This window comes from Lagenorhynchus albirostris, unplaced genomic scaffold (genome assembly GCF_949774975.1).
Source record: "Lagenorhynchus albirostris unplaced genomic scaffold, mLagAlb1.1 scaffold_257, whole genome shotgun sequence".
Lineage (NCBI taxonomy): Eukaryota > Metazoa > Chordata > Mammalia > Artiodactyla > Delphinidae > Lagenorhynchus > Lagenorhynchus albirostris.
The window spans coordinates 14,148-36,685 of NW_026783405.1; the positions used below are offsets into that span (position 1 = coordinate 14,148).

Genomic DNA, 22,538 nt, shown 5'->3' on the forward strand with positions numbered 1-22,538 from the left:
AGAAAAATGGGACAGATGAGCCGGTTTGCAAGGCAGAAATAGAGACACAGATGTAGAGAACAAACGTATGGACACCAAGGGGGGAAAGCAGAGAGTGGGGGTGAGGGGGTGGGAGGGTGGGAGGGGGTGGGATGAACTGGGAGATTGGGATTGACATGTATACACTAATATGTATAAAATAGATAAATAATAAGAACCTGCTGTATAAAAAATTTTTTTTAATAAATTAAAAAAAAAAAGGAATGCTCTGGTCAGCATAATGCATTCGTTAGAGCAGGGGCTCTGGAGGTGGACCCCTGGGATCAGCTTGTGGTGTGCCTCTCTCTGATGGGGACCTCCGTCGCTTCTCTAGTCCTCAGATTCTCACCTGTAGAATGGAGGTAATATCAGTACCTTCCTCACCAGATTGTCATGAAGATGGACTCAAGTGTCCTACAGGAAGCATTGAGCACAGCAGAGACCGTGTGTGTGTGTGTGTGTGTGTGTGTGTGTGTGTGTGTGTGTGTGTGTGTGTTGGGGGGAAGGGGATGGTGGAGGCAGTGCATCAAAGCACTGGTTGCTGACGTGATAAAGACATGGCTACGGCCCCAGGGAGCTCATGGCCTCCTAGACTCACAGCATACGCTCCCTTAGGGCCTCTCCTGGGATAAAGGCTTGTACTGTTACTACTACTATGATCTGTTCTGCTCACAACGCTTCTGACTCAAATGTGTGGGTTTTCCGCACCAAGCAATTCCCCTGTTGTCTGTGGACACCAGCTGGGTGTCCTACAATTTAATTCAGTTCTAACACTACCTGGGGTTAGTGCAGACACCGCAGGTTAAGGGCTCAGGCCCAGAAGACTGCCCCTCAGTTCAGATACCAATCCCAAGTAGTGGGTCCCCGAGTTACCTGCACTTCTCTCCGACTTGGCTGCAAAATTGAGGGTTTCCACAACCCCCTTCTCAGGTGTGATAATTTGCTATAATGGCTCATAGAATCAGGGAAACACTTTACTTATGGTTCCCAGCTTATTATAAAGAACATTATATAAGACACAGATGGATAGCGGATGAAGAGGGGCATAGGGTGAGGACCGGAAGGGTGCTGAGCTCAGGGGTTTCTGTCCCGCGGAGTTGGGGGCACTACCTTCCTGGCATGTGGATGTGTTCACCAACCAGGAAGCTCACCGAACCCTGCTGTTCAGGGGTTTTATGGATGTTCCACTGTGTAGACACGATTGATGAAATCATTGGCCACTGGTGATTAATTCAACCTCCAGCCCCTCCCCCTCCCCCTCCTTGGGAGTTGGGAGGTGGGGCTGAAAATTCCAACCCTCTAATCACATGGCTGTTCCTTGGCAACCAGCCCCATCTTGAAACTATCCAGGAGCCCAGGAGAGCCACCACACTAGCATAAACTCAGGTGTGGTTGGTAAGGGGTTGTTATAAATAACAAAATACACTCCTCTCACCCCTCTCACTCAGGCAGTTACAAGCGTTTTAGGAGCTCTGTGCCAGGAACTGGGGCTGAGGACCAAATACATATTTCTCGTTATATCACAATATCACATCACGATATCACAACTGCTGTGTCACTTTGCAAGGTTAATGCCTAGTTATGTCTCCAGCTGGACTGTCTCCAATGTGATGCCTTCCTAGGGAATTTTCTAGGAACACACGTGTTTCACCCAGTATACTTTAGCTCCACCCCCATTTAAGGTGCCCTCTGTGTTTGGGGCACCCAGACTGTGAGGGGAGACCCTCCCGAATGCTCCCATGCTTTACTCCGTAGCCTTCAACCCCTGAACTTCCAAGCCACTGGAGTCTGGCCACCAAGTCCCCAAATGCCACTCAGCTGGCCCAGCTGAGGCCCATGGAGCCAGTTCAAGGCATTGCCTCATTTTGGAGCTGGGGTCTCCTCCCTGAATGCTTCTCAGGCCTCCCTGGCTCTGCCTCCCCTGTTCCTCACGCTGGGTAAGGTCTAGTGCTCCATTGTTACAGTGAACGGGTTAGAGTGCCAAAGCTAGGGAGAAAGCCAGCCTTCTGGGTCTCTGGCAGCCTTCTTCCCAGGATCTCCTGCCCTCAGAGGAGACCCCTCTGATTCCTCCTCAGTGCCTTTGGCCCTTCCCTTCTGGAGCACAAACCCTCACTCACACTCACACCCTGTTCCCGTTACCAAATTGAACTTGGGTCCACTTGGCCACCTCATAGCAAAGTCAATCTACTGTCCCTGGGTCGTGGTGAAGGGCAGCTTGTGCTCCAAAGACCTGACCACCCTGATTCCTTTCAGGGAAGGGTTTCTAAAGGCAACATTTGGAGTAAGTGTTGCAACTTGTGGACTTCCTTCTGTTTGGTTGGTGGTGGGGTAACAGGGAGAGGCTTGGGGAATCTTAATCTTCAGCCTTTTGGTTCCAACCAGTCTGCATGTAATCACCATCCTCCACTTGGGTGGGGGGCTCTTAGTTTCTGCAGAACAGCTCAGAGATATGGGTCAGATCATTATATACACCCGTTGAAGAGGAACTAGGACTCTGTTTTATCGCTGAACTATTGTTTAAGCTATCATTACTTTTCTTGTTTGACTGCTCTTCCTTTGTTTCTGCATTCCCTCACTTCCCTGATTAGTAACTGCTTGAGACTGGCACTCAGGGAAGGCCTAGGAGAATAAAGCCTTTTTCTACAAAAAAGAAATGGGGCACATGGTAGGGGGTATTGTACCCAAGAGGGCCTCACAGGGTCCTGTTCAGTTTCAACCGCCACATTTCTTTGATACTCCTCAATCATCAGGGGAACAAGGGCAGGACAAGAAAGGGAACAAAGTTTTGGATAGAGGGGTTAATGATAAACTCGGCAGAGGAACTCAGTTTCAGTGGGACTCAGTTTCACAACTACTGGCTCCTTCCCCTAAAATTAAACTCCTCTTCCTGGCCTCTTCCTCCTCTGCAATCCCCTCCAGGCAATCTCACTCCTTCCCTCCCTGACCCCATTTAACCCCGGGGACCAAGCAGGTCACCATGTGCCTGAAGGACGGGGTGCTGGGCAGTGGGGCAGGGCTGGGCCCCGAATAGACAAGTCTGTTTGGGATGTTAAATTTAAGAACTTGGTTAGATATCCAGGGGGGACCTCTGTTAGACTTCAACAACAACAGGGTCAGAGTCCGGGTCAGAGATGGAGCCCAGGAGGGGCCCAAGGACCTCAGAGAAGGAGCCAGGGAAGAGCTGTGTCACAGAGATGGAAGAGGGGGGCGGTTTCAGCTAAGGAGGTTGGTCACGGGAGGGAGGTCAGGCTTGGGTAAAGACTGCTCGACTCAGCAAGTATTATGGGGGAAGGAAGGCATGGATAGGTAGGAAGTGGAGCCAGCTGGTGGAGATGGGATCGTGAAAAAGTTTGAAAACAAGAGAAAAATGGTAACCAGGACATGGGACGTTGTAAAATCTCACTCCTGGGGGTTCCTTAAAGATCAGTTGTCCCGGGCTTCCCTGGTGGCGCAGTGGTTGAGAGTCCGCCTGCCGATGCAGGGGACGCGGGTTCGTGCCCCGGTCCGGGAAGATCCCACATGCCGCGGAGCGGCTGGGCCCGTGAGCCATGGCTGCTGAGCCTGCGCGTCCGGAGCCTGTGCTCCACAACGGGAGAGGCCGCAACAGTGAGAGGCCCGTGTACAGCCAAAAAAAAAAAAAAAAAAAAAAGATCAGTTGTCCAGGGCCCTCAGACTTGACTGTGGGTCAGCATCACTGCAGGACTTGTGACGTCTCCGGTGCAGGAGGCTCAGGGTGGGGTCCAAGAATTGCATCTCTAACAAATGCCTGCTGATGCTGATGCTGCTTGTGGAAGGGAGAGCCCCTGAGTCCAGCCTCGCCCACCCCACCCCAGGTGGATGGTTAAATGCCTGCCACATGGCACTCACTGCCTGCTCGGGAAGCAGTGCTCACCATGAGAAAAGTCAGGCGTCTTTTAAAACTGAAATGTTTGATTACACCCAACAATAAGGGAAAGTGTCTCAACCAATATTTCAAATTAACTCAGACTTCGCAAGAAGTCCTCAAGGAAAGGGAAGGGCCATGGAGGAAAGTCAAGCCATGCAACCTGCAGTGATGAGCATTTTATAGTGTTGTTGCGTGTAACTATACATTCCATTGTATGAATATACCACAATGTATTTAACCTATTCTGTAGATAGACTGCGTCACGAGGTTTATATCTTCCATTTTGCTGGATAATGCCTTCTAAGGTAGTTGTACCAATTTACACCCACCACTGGCAGAGTATGAGCGTTCCTGTTGCTCCATATCCTTATCAACACTTGGTGCAGCCACTCTCATAGGAGCCAAGTTTGTTAGTTTATAGTAGTAATATCTCACTGTGGTTCTAAGGGAGCTGTTAATGCAATTGAGTACTTTCTCATTTGTCTATTGTTTATTTCTTCTTTTGCAAAATACCTATTCAAATCTCTTGCCCCTTTTTGTATTAGATTGTCTGATTTTTTCTTAATGGAACTCTTAGGAGCTTTTTATTTTTATTTTTTTATTTTTTTGCGGTACACGGGCCTCTCACTGCTGTGGCCTCTCCCGTTGTGGAGCACAGGCTCCGGACGCCCAGGCTCAGTGGCCATGGCTCACGGGTCCAACTGCTCCACGGCATGTGGGATCTTCCCGGACCGGGGCACGAACCCGTGTCCCCTGCATCGGCAGGCGGACTCTCAACCACTGCACCACCAGGGAAGCCCCCTATCATATCCTTTTTATTGTCCAGCCTATTCTTTATGTTCTCTCTTTTTTTTCTCCTTCCTTTCTTGCTTTTGTTTAGACTGATTATTTTTGATTATACCTATTTTGGCTTTTCTATTTTAGTTTTGAAAATGTATACCCTTACTACTTTTTTTTTGTGGTTCCCTGGAAAACAACATGAATCTTTGGCTTATAGTACTAGTATGTTAAGTAACTATTTTTACTGTCCTTCAGACAATGCAAAGACCTCAGAACACTTTCACTCCATTTATACCTCTCCCTTCTTAAATGTTGTATATTTTTATTTAGTTTTTTCAATCCTACAACACATGGTTAATATTGTTTTATATAGTCAGCGTTCCCTTAGAATCATACATATATTTACTCTTTTGTTGGTCTTTCATTCTTGCATCTCCAGCTTTCTTTCTGGATCATGCTCCTTCTGCTTGAAAAACACCTTCATTTAGGGCAGGATGCCTGTTGGCAAATTCTGTTTTAATTTGTCTTAAAATTCTACCTCACATTTATTCTTGTAGAGTCAGTGGAGAAGAAATGACATATAGCTTTATTTCAAAAATGGATAAATCCCTAACGTGTGCTTTCCAGGACCATGTGAGGAGAAATAATTGCAGAAAGGCTAGGAACCACGAATAGCTCTTGGCTAAACACGTATTTCCCTTCTGAATTTGTTGCCTCACTGGCTCTACTGCCTGAAATTCCACCAGTGACTTCCATTTGGCTCACCAGATCCCTCTCTGAAAGTAGAAAAACCCACGTCAGTGTTCAGGGGCCAAGGCACAAATGCCTCGTTAGCTTATTTTTTTTCTAACACCTTATAGGACTCAATCATACTCTAAACATAAAACTGCTCACAGAAAAAGGAGAAAGACCAGTCATTTGGAAGAATTTCTCGAAAATCAGGTTGGGAAGGGCCACAAAATGAAGAGCTCGGGAGATCCTGGGGGTGGAGCGTTAGTCTTGGGCTGTGGGGCAAGTCAGAGGCAAAGGTCACCTCCATTGCACTTGGACCAAGGAGGGCAGAGCTGTTGGTCCCGTTCAAGCTTGGGGTGCGAGTGTCCGGGTGCAGCTCTGGAGCCTCCTGAGCACACAGATGTTTTCCAACAACCCAGGATCCTTGGAGCCTGACCTGCAGTCCCATGTGGGCAATACCTCCAGAGGCTGAACGCCACCCTCACAGCCGTTATCAAATTTGTCTCCAAAGGACGGCTGGAACTGCGGAGAGCAAGGCAGGCCCCGGGGGACAGAGAGACACAGTGACAGGCACCAAGCAAGCTGTTGTACTTTATCTGGAAAATGTCCGTTGCCAAAACCAGCTGCTGGTCAAACACTGTGCCCATTATCTGAAAACCAGGCCACAGGGAAGTGGGTCCAAAGAGGGTGATGGCTATACTGTTTCTGCCCTTTGGCTCTTGGGACGACTGGATGTGGCACTTTAGAGAAAGGGAACAAGGGGGAAAGGTGATGAGGGTTAAGAGCTCCAGCCCTGGGCTGTTTTAATGTCTCAAGTGAAGGAAGGTCCGTCCACGGGACGGGGAATTAACCAGCCCTGCTTCCCATGGTGATGTTGGGAACACACGGTCCTGCACAGGGGCTCAGGGGTCTGGGTCCTGGGAGGGGGCCCCAGCCAGGCTGCTGGCAGACCCTCCCTCGTGTTGCAGGCCCCTCGGGGGAGGAAGGCAGGCCAGTCAGCCCTGAGGAGGGGGGTTCAGCCTCACACTGGCCATTCCACTCTGCCCCTTCAGTGCCCTCCTGGAGCCTGGAGTGAGAGAAGGCTCCGGCTGTTAGAGCAGTCATCTCTCATGGGGCCTGACCTGAGCCCTCGGTTGAGAGCACAGGAAAATAAAAAGATCAGCGTATGACCCAATTTATCTGGGAGGGAAAAGTAAAAATAAAAAATAAAATGTTGTGGGAATTCCCTGGCGGTCCAGTGGTTAGGACTCGGTGCTTTCACTGCTGTGGGCCCGGGTTCGATCCCTGGTTTAAAAAAAAAAAAAAAAAAAAGGTTGTGCTCATTTGCTTTCACGTTTAAGAACACAGAAAATAGCCACTAAATCCCACCAGTAATAAATAAAATGCTCCCATTCTATTGGGCTCAGCCACAAGCCCCAAATCTTTCATGGTGGGATTGCAAGTCTTAGCAAACCTACCAGGGGGGAGGTTTGGGGAGAGTCGGCGAGCCCATTCGATGCCCTGGCCCACCAGATCCTGTCAGGATCTCTGATCCTCCTCCCCTGCCTTCAGCCAAATTCCCCGGCCCTTCCAGTCGTCATTCCCTAAGACCCAGACTCCCCCTGCCACCCTAAGCTTCTCCCAGCTCAGACCACGGTGGGTCGGCACGCCCTGGTCCTGCACTCCCTGGCCAGGGCCCAGAGGACCCAGGCGCAGTGGGCGGGCCTCTCAGGAGGCCCCGCCCAGATGCCGCCTGACGCTCTCAGAGACAGTTTTTTGCCTGTGAATGGAATAGCATTCATTAATATGCTTGACAGACACAGGTTTTTTCGTTTTCCCCATTTAAGGCTTTTTTTTAATATTAAAATCTAAAAACACATTTTTGGAAGCATAAACATACATAATCCAGCTCCTCCACTCATGCAACAAGCATGGGTTAAACGCGCATGTTGGCCCAGGAAAGGCACTTAAGGTAGACACAGCCCCCGCCCTCATGAAGAAAGCTCAGGCACCCAACCTGTCAGGAAGTAGCAAGAAAACCCTCATGGAATCTGAACCACTGCCTCACCCCTGCTCCGCTCAGGCTCCCCTGGGAAGGGGGTAGGGGCTGTCTGCTTGCCCAGTGCTAGAGAGGAAGGCGCCTTAACCAGCCGTCTTTGCCTCTCTGCAGGCCCTGCCATCCCGGTGGGCGTGGACGTGCAGGTGGAGAGCCTGGACAGCATCTCGGAGGTGGACATGGTACGAGGCGCGCAAGGCGGGCAGCGCCGGGGCGGGCTGCTCTGGCCGAGGTCCCTTGGGGGCCTGCGGTGGGTGGGGCCACGCTGGGGCAGGCTGCGTCTGGGGGCGGGGCCAGAGCTGGAGGGGATAAAGCCGGGATTTGGAGGTTGGCCTAGGTTTAGTAAAATCCAGAGTCTGGCTTCTGCAGCTTCGTGGGCCCCAGACTTCCTGATTCGGTTTATGGGAGTGAGGCCCAGCCCTCTACGTCCTGAACGCGCCCCTTTAGCGGTGTGAGGGGCTGGACCCGCCACACTTGGAGGAGCGCCGCAGGTGGACGTTGTTCTCCTTCAAATTCTGTAGGTCTCTGCGCGCCAGCGCCCGCCGGGAGCACAGCTTCCCGGCTCACTCCTTGGCAGCGCCCAGCAGGCTCAGGCGGGTACCGGAGCGTCTTTGAAGAAGCCTCGTTTCAGCTGAGACCTGACAGCTGTAGGGAGGGCCAAGCAAGAGCGCATACGAGGTGTCTGAGGCAGAAGAACAGGGAGTTTGCAAACTGAAAGAGTGGCGGACAAAACGGAGAAGAGAGGGGCTGCCGAGGTGGGCCAGTGGGGCGGTGCCCCCCTCCACGGGCGGCCTCCGGGACAGGCAGGAGGAGCCTGGGTGTGGTTGGCAGAGCAGACGTGGGCCACCGCGTGCGTCCTTCCAGCCTTTCTTCACCTGCTCCTGGAACAGGCTCTTTTGGGTAGTTATTTATTCATTGGCGTTCATGTATTAGCTCTGGCTACGGTGTAAGGGCTACACTCTTGGTTTCAGGCATCGGCTATGCAGACGAGGAGACACTTTTTAACAGGATAAGCCTTCAGGCTGAAATTATACTAGACATGCAGCTGCCCATCTCCTCATTCATTCATTTCCCCCCATTTTTCCATTCTGCAGATATTTATTGAGCATCCACTATTGTGCCTTGCCAGGCACTAAACTAGGGTCTGGGGATTCAGGGGTGGGCAGGAAACAATTCTGCCTTCAAAGATACTACAAGCCTAATGGTAGAAACCCTCCATAATTGGACACTTAGGACTTCCCTGGCGGCCCAGTGGTTAAGACTCCATGCTTCCGCTGCAGGGGGGCACAGGTTTGAGCCCTGGTCAGGGAACGAAGTCCCGCATGCCACGCAGTGTGGCCACACACACACAAAAAGGCAAAATGGGACACTTGACTGTTCAGGTTTCTAGAAGTGTTTGCTAAGTTGAATTGAATGGTTAGCCAATAGGTAAGGAGCCATGTGTGCAAAGGTCTAGGTGAGAGTGCAGGGCTTTGTGGGAATCCAGCCCTGCTGGCCCCAGGGCAGGCGGTGGGCATCACAGCTGCCATTTTCCTTTGCAAAGCCTGAAGGAGGGGCTGTGCTGTCTCTTGGGCTCCAGCCTCATGAGGCACAAACATGAGCCGTTCTCTTTCCCGTGGCAGCAGCGCCACTGCCTTGGCCATCGTCCCGCGGGGCTGCAGAACTGTTTCCTTCAGCTCGGGAGGCTGAGCCTGAGGTGTCCGTCACAGCGGTGGACGGAGGGTCGGCTGTCAGGAAGAGAGCTTTGTAAGCCATCTCTGTCTGGTCTCCCCCCCACTCCCACAGGACTTCACCATGACCCTCTACCTGCGGCATTACTGGAAGGATGAGCGGCTGGTCTTCCCCAGCACCAGCAACAAGAGCATGACCTTCGACGGCCGGCTGGTGAAGAAGATCTGGGTCCCCGATGTCTTCTTTGTTCACTCCAAAAGGTCATTCATCCACGACACCACCACGGACAACATCATGCTGAGGGTGTTCCCAGATGGGCAGGTGCTGTACAGCCTGAGGTAACTGTCCACGGGGTCATGGCATCCTAATATGTGTGGACAATGCCAGGGATCGTTTGACTGATTTACCACTGTATCGTCAGAGCTAAACTGTGCTTTTTACAGTAGGTGAGAAAACAGTATTTGTGGAATGAATTAGCTAGTCAACTCTTGGTTTAAAAACCACCACAAAAAAAACCCTCTATTAAAAAAAAAATGTATATGTGTGGTCTGTCCCTTTGGCCCCGAAGAGTTTGTCACTGTGTTTGGGTCTGCGGGTTACATGGGAGGGTCTGAACCTTCTCATGATAGTTAGAACTCTCTAAAGACGAAATGAGCACCGTAGTAGGTGCTGACTTCCCTGTCATCGGGGGTGTTAAGTTTAGGTTAGGAGATTAATTGAACCTGAATGATCTGAGGGAGACGGTGACCTTCTATGTACCCTCCACCCCTGAGAGCTATGATTCTAGTTTATTGGTAATAAACAAAAATAGGTAATTATTGGTAATAAACAAAAATTAGGAAAATAACCATAGCTACTCTTTATTAGGTGCTACTGCAGATTGGCTTCTGGGTTGACTTGAGTGATTACACAGTTTCATCCCACACCTTGTACAGTTCGCCAGAATTCAGTGCTAATAGCCTTGAGTCGGGGCTAGGGAGGCAGGGCATAACCTCCGGGCATCTCTGGGGAAGACGAGTCTCTGGATGTGGGCAATGCCCAGAGAAGGGTCCAGGTGTGGGCCATGCCCAGCCAGCAGCCTCAGGAGCTGGGATCCGGGCAGAGCAAATACCATCATCTACAGAAGACAAAACTCTAAAAGTTAACTTAGAGGGACTTCCCTGGCAGTCCAGTGCTTAAGACTCAGTGCTCCCAATGCTGGCGGCACGGGTTCAATCCCTGGTCAGGGCGCTAAGATCCCGCATGCTGCACCGTGCGGCAAAAAAAAAAAAAAAAAAAAAAAAGTTAGAGTCCTGGGTTTCCGAGCTTCTGACGTAGACGTGAAGAGGCAGCTGCCCTTGGTCGTGTCTTTGTCCTCCTTACTCTGGGCAGGTATATGAGCCAGTAACTCACTGCATGAGCCAACATGTTTGTTGTTTGGGTTCTAGGATTACAGTCACCGCCATGTGCAACATGGATTTCAGCCACTTTCCCCTGGACTCCCAGACCTGTTCTTTGGAGCTGGAAAGCTGTAAGTGTCTGTATTCGTAACGACAAATCTTCGCCTTATTCCCTCTCTGTGCCATTTTAGTAACTATGAGACTGAGTACTGCCTGCCAGGGATAAGACCTATTTAATCCCTGGCTGAGGTAGAATGGCCCTGTTGCTCCTGCCTCAGAAGAAAAGGAGTGAAATTAACTTATTTTCCTCTTCCCAAAGATGCATATACAGATGAAGATCTGATGCTGTACTGGAAGAATGGGGACGAATCCCTGAAAACAGATGAGAAGATCTCCCTGTCTCAGTTTCTGATTCAGAAATTCCACACCACTTCCAGACTGGCCTTCTATAGCAGCACTGGTAGCTAACTTCTGCCATGGGTGGATTCAAATGTGGAAGAAAACACATTAGAATTCTTTTTCAGTGTTAACTTTTTCCACTTCCAATGAAAATAACTTTTCATTATTCTAATAATACCCAGTCCAACAAGACATAAACAACACTTAAAAGCAGAGGCTTTAAAAGTTGCTGCCCTCTGAAACTCCATGGTCAGAGGTAGTCATTCTGAACAATTCAGAAAACACCCTTGCAGACATCCTGCTTTAATTATGTAATTTTACAAAAGTAGGGTCAGAGTGTACACGCTATTCTGCAACCTGATTCGTTTGACGTAACGATATGGGGAAATGTATTTATTACCTATTTATTTATGTATTTATTACTGTATTTACCTGTGTATTTATTACCTATATTCAGAGCTATAGATTCATTTCTTATGCGCAGTGTGACCCCTTCTTGGACCTTGGGGCCATGGTTGAAGTTTTGAGAGGATCCATTTGTCCGCTCTTCTTGAATCTCACCGTCAGCACTTGTGTTAGTTTCCTAGAGCCGTCCTAACAGAGTACCACAAACTGGGTGCTTGAAACGATAGAAATGTGTTCACTCACAGTGCTGGAGGCCAGAAGCCTGAGCGCCATGCTCCTTCTGAAGGCTCTGGGGAGGACTCCTTCCTTGCCCCTTACTGGTCCTGGTGGTTATGGCATCACTCCAACCTCTGCCTCTGTTGTCATGCGGCATTCTCCCTGTGACTCTGGTATTCCCATGGTGTGTCTCTGTGCACCTATGTGCAAACATCCCTCTTCTTTAAGAGCACTGGTCACTGGATTATGGGCCACCCTAACTCAATATGACCTCGTCTTCCTTTGATTACATGTACAGAGACCCGATTTCTCAATAAAGTCACATTCGCAGGTGGTGGGATTTAGGACTTCAACATACCTTTATATGCTACACAGCTCTGCAATATAGAGCTGCAACACACAGCTCTGCCGCAGCCACGGGACCCTGGAGGACTTCTCACTTCCTTACCCTTTGTCCCAGTGCTGAGAAGCCTAGGCCTGGCTGTGAGAAGCTTTTGGGCTACCGTCTGCCCTGCACGGCCACCATCTCCCCGTTCGCCTGCCCCCAGCCCCACCCTTCTGTTCACAACATCAGACACTGGAGAAGAGCGGGCCCCAGCCAAGGTTGCCTTGGTGTCAGGACAGCCCACACCTGCTTTCCCTTTATGCCCATACTGCTCACCCCCATCCCTTTCTTCTCTTTTGCTCTGATGTGCATTGCCACACGATTTTCTTTTCTCATCTGTTCTTGGCAAGTTCAAATCAACTCTCTTTCTAAAACCATTTTTAAGAGTTCCCGGTATAACTTTTACTATGTGTCACTGTTAGTGCTTTGTATGAATTAACTAATTTCTACCCAACAAATCTATGGTGTAGATCATAGTATCCCCAGTTTACAGATGAGAAAACTGAGACTCAGAGAGATTAGATTTTAGAAAGGAAATGTATTATACTAAGCCAACCAATCATTAACTTTTTTTTTTGGTCGCACTGTGAGGCTTGTAGGATCTTAGTTCCCCGATCAGGGTTTGACCCCAGGCCCCAACAGTGAGAGCAAGGGGTCCTAACCACGGGACCGCCAGGGAATTCCCTATTTTGTTTTTTTTGATCATTAACTCTTTTTAAATTTATTTTTGGCCGTGCCAGATCTTAGTTGTGGCACACGGATCTTTTTGCTGCAGTGTGAGGGCTCTTCGTTGTGGTGTGCAGGCTTCTCTCTGGTTGTGGTGCCGGGGCTCCAGAGCATGCAGGTTCAGTAGTTGTGGTGCATGGGCTTTCTAGTTGTGGTGTATGAGCTCAGTAGTTGCGGCATGCAGGCTTAGTTGCCCCGCAGCATGTGGGATCTTAGTTCCCTGACCAGGGATCAAACCCACGTCCCCTGCATTGGAAGGCAGATTCTTAACCACTGGACTGCCAGGGAAGTCCCTTGGGTGGTGACAGGGGAGGAAGGGCCCCCAGGGAAGGAGTTTGTTTTTGCCTCTGCGATGGAACCTCACTGGCTTCTTCCTGTGTCCCCCAGGCTGGTACAACCGTCTCTACATTAACTTCACGTTGCGTCGCCACATCTTCTTCTTCTTGCTGCAAACCTACTTTCCCGCCACCCTGATGGTCATGCTGTCCTGGGTGTCCTTCTGGATCGACCGCAGAGCTGTGCCCGCCAGAGTTTCACTGGGTAAAAGCATTTGATAAGGTGTGATAGGGTGGTTATTTTTTTTCAATCTATCACTATGTAAAGAAGAAGTAAAATCATCATTCAGGGTCCTTAACCGATGGGCTGTCAGAGTCAGAAGGAGCGAACTTTCCTCCTGCTTCTTGCTTTCCATTCACATACTGCCCTCAGTTTCCCAGACTACACTGTGAAAACCACAGGGTGTTCAAACCGCATCAGCTCTGCTTGAATCATTTCAGAAAGATAGCACCTACCTGGGTTGTAGACTTCCACCACTGGCAGTATCAGAGCTCAGTACTTTGATAAATAAGACAATTCGACAAATGCCCAAACTTACTGTGCAAATACAAAAACTTCGTTGGCCTTATTTACATAGACTGACAGTTTGGGAGCAGGGCCCATATTTCATGATTTCTGGGAAGGAGAGGGCTGTACTCCCTGGAGCTGTGGTTTAGTCCTTCACAGACCCTAAATGCCAGAGTAAACATTTGCAACTCATCAGAGATTTGGACAAAATCAGGTTGGGCACTGAGACATGTGAGGGTTTGACCAGCAAGGCACAGTGAAGAAGAAACCTGTATGACAGGCTTCCAGGAATTTCCACAGTCTTCCTGGACTCAGGTGAGGGAGGATGTGTTCTTTCCTTGAAGTTTGGGAAGGTTCCTTGAGAGGGGTCCTGTAGCCCCTGCTTTTTAATTTTTATTTTTTATTGAAGTAGAGTTGATTTTCATAGCCACTGTTTTAAAGTCCACATCTGAGCAGATCCTTTGGGAAGCTCTGCTGATCTTAGCAGCCACATCACAGAAACCCAGGCTCCCAAGTGGCTCAGAGTGAAAGGGGACAGGCGGTTGGCTGGGAGGAGAATGGGTTGGCTGCTCGGGAACAGATCCTTGCAGATCCTCACACCTCTATGAGGTGGAAACGTGCCCTGGCCACTTCCTATTAGATGTAAGAGAGAGCAAATGGGGCTTCCCTGGTGGTGCAGTGGTTGAGAGTCCGCCTGCCAATGCAGGGGACACAGGTTCATGCCCTGGTCCCCTGGTCCGGGAAGATCCCACACGCCGCGGAGCGGCTGGGCCCGTGAGCCATGGCCGCTGGGCCTGCGCGTCCGGAGCCTGTGCTCTGCGGCGGGAGAGGCCACAATGGTGAGAGGCCCATGTACCGCAAAAAAAAATAAAAAATAAAAAGAGAGAGCAAATGTAAAATGGGACTTAGTGAACTTATTTACAAAACAGAAATAGAGTTACAGATGTAGAAAACAACCTTATGGTTACCAGAGGGGGAGGGATAAATTGGGAGATTGGGATGGACATATACACACTACTATACATAAAATCTCTTTAAGCATCATAAGACCTTGGAAGAAACATACTACAAAAATCAATATAAAATGGTTAATAGTTGAAAAAGAAAGGGACTTAGTGAAATGGGAGGGCAGCTGTGTACCCTTGTCAGTGGCTGAACTAAAGCTGGATGCTGCAGGGATCACCACGGTGCTGACCATGTCCACCATCATCACGGGTGTGAACGCCTCCATGCCCCGCGTGTCCTACATCAAGGCCGTGGACATCTACCTCTGGGTCAGCTTCGTGTTCGTGTTCCTCTCGGTGCTGGAGTATGCGGCCGTCAACTACCTGACCACCGTGCAGGAGAGGAAACAGCGGAAGCTGCAGGAGAAGGTGAGAGAAGTTTCATTCATTTCCTTGTTGGAGCCCATGCTGCTGGTTGGATGAGAATAGCGGGAGGGAGCTTTCATGGAGAAAAGGGAGATGTTTGTGCAAAAGGAGGAGGATCCGTTTTAGAATATTCTAGCTTCCATCACAAAAGATCCCAGAAAGTAGAAAGCCTTTGGACAAAGACTAGGAAGACTTGGGTTCTTGGACCCAACTCTGCCATTTATGTTGGGCCTCAGTTTCCTCATCTGTTAAAAAAAAGTATAACAGAACCCTCACCCCACCTTCCTCCCAGGGTTATTGTAAGGGTCACAATGCCCTTACAAAAATGTATATGAGAGTTGTTTTGAAACTGTGTGGTTCTAGATGCACATAAATTATCACTATCATTACTGAACCTGTCTAGGGAGAATGTCTCTACGTCCTGTGAACAGACAGGAGGAAAGTTCTAGAATAAAAAACTCCTGTATTTATCAGTGCTCTGGCCCAGTGAAAATTCAGCCACACACAACCTTAGCCTTTAGACTCATTGGAAATATTATGCTATCTATACGATACTGCACTATAGTAAAGTCTACTATGGGATGGAATGCAAAGGGGGAATTCAGGGCAGTGCACCTGGGCAGAGAAGGAAAATCTATCCTATTCATATGCGGACTCTTATTAATCACATTAAGAAATAAAATGCCAACTTGTTACCAAGTCCTTGCTAGTCATTGTACTGATCAAAATGGGTGTTTACCTAAAAGTTGTAGAGATCAGGGGACGTGAAAATTCCACATTTATGTGTGTCTAGCTGGCTGAGAGCTCCTTAGCAAAGGGAGCTGTAAGTTTTAGGAAAGAGGACCTGTTGCCTTTTTAAAAATAGTCTTTTAATGCCCACATTATACCTGTTAAATATTTCCAGTTGTCTTCAAATATGCTAGATTGTTTAAGAGTTTATATTTTAAGTTGTCTTCAAAATACTTTTGCTTCAGCATTTGAGGATTTGTTCAATTTTTTTCCCAGCTGGTGGGATCTTAGTTCCCCAACAAGGGATCGAACCCAGGCCCTTGGCAATGAAAGTGCTGAGTCCTAACCCCTGGACCACCAGGGAATTCCCTCAAATTTTGATAATCTGTGCATTGATCATTATCAGATGCCTTTGGAATATACTTAAACACTTTTGATTTGTAATCTGTTAGGCTTTCCTTGTGTAGAGCTGTTCAAAAAATAGTAAAGCCTTCATCCGACAGATATGCGCCCATGAACCATTAACAGCACATAACTTGTACTCAGGCAGATCATTATTAACCTGTTACCATATGATGGGCCCAGTGTTTGCCAGTGATGATACGATGCTGGCTAAAGAGCAATGAGGAAATCATACGTGGACAGCCCTTTGGGCTCCGAGTCTAGCTCCATGTCTATGGGAACAGACAGCCGGGAAGCGAGGGCTTGTTCTCCATTGTTGTCAAGCACGCGGTTGAAAGGCTGAGAAGCTGTGGTTGCTGGGGAGGCAGACCGGTGGGAGGACGCGAAATCTCTCTCCCGCTGCCCCACAGAGAAGCCACTGTTCACAACGTTAACATGGCCCCCAGTGGAGCTGAGGTTCCCAAAGTGGGAGCCCAGGAGCACCTGGCCTGGATTCACCTTCTCAGCCTATTAAAGATGAAGATTAAGGGCTGTAGCCCAGACCTACGGGCTCAGAATCTCCAGAGATGGCACCCTGGAATTGGCCTTGCTGACAAGCTCCCAGGCCGTTCTGATGCTCACTGAGGTTTGACTTCTGCTCTGCAGAGGGCAAAGTTGACTGGAGCCTGCTAGGTTCACCATGGTTCAAAAGGGGACCCACGCTGCTTTGGGTTGAAGCCGGCAGGCAGAGTATAGTTCTGCTTCCCTATATGTGCTTCAATTCTTTGGCTGGTCATCCAGACCTGTCCAATGCGCCAGATGCCACTTAATTTTTCTTAGAAATGAGCTGATGTGGGAAATAGAGATTTTCCATAATTTGGGGCATTTCCTGATTCTAACTCAAAACCTTAAATGTCTCTTTTTATTTTAGCAGAAAGAATTTCAGTTTAGAGCAAGGAAAAAGAAGACCCATGTCTTACAAAAAAAGAAGTCCCCAGTGATATAACGATATCTCACAATTTTACCAAAGTTTGGGTGTGATTTTATCTAAATGCAAAGAATTGAATAGATGACCTCTCACTGACCTTCTATCCTTAAAATCTATGAGTTAATTATTCTAGGAATGTATTAATGTGCTACTTAATTATTGTTGCTGATGGGACAAGACATAGAAATAGTAATGAAACAATCATGCCTGATTAAATAAATAGCTCTCCAAACCACAGATTTCTTCAAGTGTAAAAGTACTCCAAGTAATTCTGATTTGACATAAAATCATTCATCTATTTTTGCATTCTAAAGCTTCCTGGTATCCATCTGCATGCGTATTTCAGGATCCATGACAATAGGAGGAAATGTGTGAAATGCCATTATTTCACTTTCCCAGATGGAAAAACAGAGACACCACAGGGCTGAGAGCCAGGTTAGAAACATATTAAAGCCAACAGGTTGAGAATAAACCCAAGGTCAGTTGGCTGGATCAGGCAGGCGTCATACCTCTGGCCAGCAACAGCCAAACACAAACCTTTTTTACTTGGGTCTGTGAATCCTTGTTTAAATTTTCAATAATCTGTACATTGATTATTATCAAATACCTTTGGATTATATTTAAATACTTTTGATTTATAATGCATTGGACTTTCCTGTATAGAGTCATTCAAAACATGCCAAAGCCTCAGGGCTTCCCTGGTGGCGCAGTGGTTAAGAATCCGCCTGACAATGCAGGGGACACAGGTTCGAGCCCTGGTCCGGGAAGATCCCACATGCCATGGAGCAACTAAGTCCATGCGCCACAACTACTGAGCCCATGCACCACAACTACTGAGCCCATGTGCCACAGCTACTGAAGCCTGTGCACCTAGAGCCCGTGCTCAGCAACAAGAGAATCCACTGCAATGAGAAGCCCGAGCACTGCAATGAAGAGTAGCCCTCGTGCGCCACAACTAGAGAAAGCCCGTGCCGCAGCAATGAAGACCCAAAGCAGCCAAAAATAAATAAATTAAATTAAAAAAAAAAAAAAACATAGCAAAGCCTTCATCCAACAAATATGGGTTCATGAACCAGCTGTTAACCGGAGCCAGCTTTGCTGACTCTAACGGTGGGGAGAAGTTAGACAAGACCGTTCCCTTCCCTCCACCTTATAATTTCTTATAAACATTTTCATACTCACGGAAATGGTTGAAAAAAATAGAATAATATACATTCATACACCCTGCCCCTCCATCCAACATTGTTGACACTTTGCCATTTTTGTGTGAGCTTTTTCTCATATAAACATACTTTTGTTGGTGCAGCTGAACCATTAAATAATACATGACAGCGGAAAGTGGGGAGGGGGATAAATTAGGAGTTTGGGTTAACGGATACACACTACTATATATAAAAGAGATAAACAACAAGGTCCTATTGTATAGTGCAGGGAACTATCTTGTTATAACCTATAATGGAGAAGAATCTGAAAAAACGTTTTACATATATGTGTATGTATCTATCTCTCTCTCTATATATATATCTGAATCACTTTGTTGTACACCTGAAATTATGCAACACTGTAAATCAATTATACGTCAATTTAAAAAAAAAACTTGGAGGATTATCTAAGAAAAAATATATAAATAAAAAAATAAAAATAAAAATACTTGATAGGTACCATGACCCTTTACCCTTAAGTGGAACTCGTTAGAATAAGGACACTGTCCTACCTAATCATCTTCTGATTCATGCACACAGTGGTGGAGGTCCACGGCTGGAACCAGAAGATGTGTGTTTAAAGTCCTGAATCTGACACTAACTGTCTGATCCCAGGAGAATTGTATAGCCTCTCTTGGTCTTAGTTTTTCCTTCTGCAATTGAGGGCATTTGGACTAAATCAGTGGTTCTGGACCCTGGCTGCATAGCAGAATCACCTGGGAGCCTTAAATTAATTAGTCTAGAGTGGAGCCTGGGCATGGCCAGTTTAAAGAGCTCCCAAGGTGACTCCAATACACAGCCAGGATAGAGAATCGTTGGACAAAGTGATCTCTGGAGATGCTTCTAGTTCTGCCTTTTCTGTGGTTCTGAGAAGCCATGGGCTTTACTCTCGGCCCAGGCAGCCTCCTCTGGGCCTCTCACAGGCCGAAACATGCCTGACATCTCCCCTTGTGTTTGCTGCCCACAGTTCCCATGCATGTGTGGAATGCTCCACTCAAGAACCATGATGCTGGGTGGAAGCTACAGTGAGTCTGAGGCCAACAGCCTGGCCGGGTACCCGAGAAGCCATATTCTGACAGAAGAAGAAAGGCAAGACAAAATAGTGGTCCACCTGGCCCTGAGCAGTGAATCCAACTCCTCCAGGAAGAAGGGGCTTCTGAAGGGCCAGGTGGGTCTTCGCATCTTCCAGAACACCCACGCCATCGACAAATACTCCCGGTTGATATTCCCAGCTTCCTACATATTTTTCAACTTAATTTATTGGTCAGTGTTAGCCTAGGAGCTCTGAGGCTGTGCCTGGGGAAGGGCACGGACATCTCTGGTGTCTGGCCGGCCGCCCACACGTGGACCTGCTGAGCGTGACCCCTCACAGACAGAGCAGCAGCCCCTGGACCACCTCAAGCAGCATCCTGGCTCCCGGAGGAGCCCAGGGGCCCTCCAGCTGCCCTCCCCCAGTCCTCGTGGGCTTGCTCATCGTTCATGCTGTGTTGTGTCCCACTTCTTGCCGCTCTGGGACTGTCTTCTTCTGTTCTTGTGTGTGAACAGGTTCATGAGAGCCTCCCTCCAATAAAAAAAGACTCAAATGCCTCCCAGATGAATGTTCTGAGACCCTTATGAAGCCTAGGATTCAGTTATAAAGGGAAGGGAAAAATGAAGGGCAAGCTTAGGGGCATTCTGGACAGGAGACAGGAAATTAAGATTCAAAATAGGAATAAAAAAATCTGTAAACCCTACACTGGATTAAGTGCCTATCTAGGAAAGAAAAAGAAAACTCAGATCCCAGATGAAATGTTTTGACCTGGGTGAGTCTGGCAACTCGCATGATTTTGCAATATTAAGGGACATCATTCATTCATACATCCATTCAACCGTTCATTAAATATTGAATACCTGCCCTGTGCTAGTGCTTGTTTTTCTCAGCAATGTGTGACGACATGCGCTGAGTATTGCCAACCAGGGAAACATCACCCAAACCCATCAAAGTGTAGAGTTTTTACTGGGGGCTGGCCATCTGAATACAGCTGACCGCCTGTATGGCTGACCTTAGTCTCCAGTTCCTTCAGAGGCTGAGCTGGTAAGTCTCAGCCTGAGACCCCATCATAAATCACATTGTTAGCTTAGACCATCTGGCATGGCTGTAGGCCCCCAGGTGAACAAAGACCCTCCAATCAGGCAGGACAGTCCAGGGGTTTAGAAGTTACCTCCCAGGAGCTAGAGGCCAAGGCCCAAACCTTTCTTTTGTCAAGGTTCATCCTTTACTGCACAGCAATCATTGTCAATTCCTCATTGTTAATGTGAATTACTCTGCTTCTAGTATAGATTCATGCAGCAAACATTAAAAAATCCCTGCACTAGATATAGTAGGGTCCACCTTAAGAGTAAGAGATCATTTTATTCTTGTATAGCTCTCAGAAAAAGGACTGGTCAAGGATATCGTATGCAATTACGTGTAAGTTAAAAAAGTATTAAGCACAGCAGAAATGGTTCATCATGTAATGGGAATTCTAAGGAAGCAAAGAATGATTTCCAGTGGAAGACTGGATCTCGTGGAGAAAACAGCTTCTGAGCTGCTCCTTGAAGGTTGGGGATTTGGAGAAGAAATGTTCATGCTAGGTGCACACGTAGAAAGTACACGCTAGATATGTGTGGTCCGATGTGGTAGCCACTGGCTATATATTTATTTAAATTTAAGTTAATTAAAGTTAAATAAAATTAAAAACTCAGTTCTTGCCACATTGTGCTAGCCACATTTCAAGTGCTCTACTCAACAGCCACGTGTGGCCAGTGACTACTGTATTCAGTAGTGCAGATCTCGAGAACATTTCCACAGTCACAGAAAGTCCTGTTACACAGTGCTACTGCAGATGGAAGGATTGGCCTGAGCAAAGGCATGAGAGAGGCAGGAAAGTTTGGGATTGCAGAGTATAGTTTGCAGGGCAAGTCATCTGTTTTGGCTGGATCCTAGGTTGTAGGAAGAGATGAGAGACCAGCTTTTTCTGCAACTCTAGGGGTCACAGCAGGTCCCCCATCCCTCCCAGTGTTCATCAGGACAGCTTCCCCTCCATGGAGTTGCCTGGCCCAAGACCAGCGGCTCTCCCAGCTTCAGGGACAAATGAAGAACGAAGGTACATAAACAAGGAAATTGGATGGTACAGGGCACCTGGACATGTTTAGAAACTTTTACTCTCTAGAGACTCTCCTAGGCCACAGTGCTACTCAAAGAATGATAATTATTGATACATTGTCGTTAAATATATCCTATTGCTTTGGTTGTCTTATGTAATTCCAATACTGCTCTGCTGCTGACTACGTTGTCTTCATAAATTGAGGCTCATATAACATGGTGGCCTGATCACACTTAAAAAAAAATAAAGATGTATTTTAACTAGCTTATACAGTGAAACTGGAGTTCGTTCTGTAGCAAACATGTAGAATTGTAAATAGCATTTTATCATGTGGGACCATGAACCAATGACACCATCAGATTTAGCACAGCTTTATTGCAGTGTGATAATCTGACTCTACTTGAGAAAAGTAGAAAATTAAATGAGATAAAAAAGACACAACAGTAGGAGTAGAGAACAGGAACGAAGGAAATTTTGAGAACTGAACGATTCACCTTAAAGACAGGAAGATAGAAGAGTAAACATAATTGTTATCAGGGATGCTTGAATGATACTTTATTTCACTGAATCTAAGACACTATCGAGTGTAAGATGCACCCATAGTTTATGTACCACCAAGAAAGAAAAAATGCTGCTAATTAAATTATTGCAGCCAATGATTATAAGATGAAGCCTGACTCCACCCATATTAAATTATGAAAAATGTGCATGTAAGAATAAAAGAAATAGGTGTTATACAAAACTGATGATCAGACATACCTCTTTGACAATAAGGAACCAACATGTATTGTGCACTTGTCTTCAAGACCTTGTGCCTGGGTGAGGGGAGGGGGCGGTGACAGATAAAGAAATGCATGGGAAACAGCTTTCAGTCATTAAGAAGCTTACAGTGGCAGCGGGCATGGTTCAAAGGAGGGGGAGATTACAGCATTTGAAGAGTAGTGTTATTTATGGTAAATTCTGAGCAATGGATAGGTGTAATTTCAACTGGGGAGGGAATATTAACATGGAGAAGGAAAGCTTGGATATGTCTAGGGAACAGCGAGCAGACACTCCACCAAATGCACAAAAGTTCTCATCCTTCTAGTTCCATGACCCTGGTGTCAAGGGTCCTTCCAGGTTCATTCCGCTTAGAATAAACCTGGGGAAGAAACTGGACGGGTCTGGTCTGGGCCACGTATGTCAAAGATAATCAGTGTTCTGGGCTGTGAGTAAGTTGAGACAGAACTCTTTGAAACCACTTTGATTTGGTTCAATCTTTTTGTAAA

At 47.5% G+C, this 22,538-nt stretch overlaps 1 protein-coding gene across 4 annotated transcripts in view; it reads left to right on the top strand.

Moving 5' to 3' along the window:
- LOC132514330 (gamma-aminobutyric acid receptor subunit rho-2) overlaps nt 1-20,039 on the top strand; it is a 30,473-nt gene extending 10,434 nt beyond the window's left edge. The window contains exons 2-8 of one of the 4 annotated variants that reach the window (XM_060138943.1): nt 7,566-7,633; nt 9,237-9,460; nt 10,550-10,632; nt 10,821-10,961; nt 13,020-13,172; nt 14,652-14,848; nt 19,113-20,039. In XM_060138943.1, the coding sequence (XP_059994926.1) occupies nt 7,566-7,633; nt 9,237-9,460; nt 10,550-10,632; nt 10,821-10,961; nt 13,020-13,172; nt 14,652-14,848; nt 19,113-19,424 (1,178 nt within the window). In that variant the 3' untranslated portion in view covers nt 19,425-20,039. Of the gene's footprint in view, nt 1-7,565; nt 7,634-7,898; nt 8,352-9,236; nt 9,461-10,549; nt 10,633-10,820; nt 10,962-13,019; nt 13,173-14,651; nt 14,849-19,112 lie in introns of those variants that run through there. The other 3 variants (XM_060138947.1, XM_060138944.1, XM_060138945.1) reach the window with 3 other exon arrangements.
- The last annotated feature ends 2,499 nt before the right edge of the window (nt 20,040-22,538 follow it).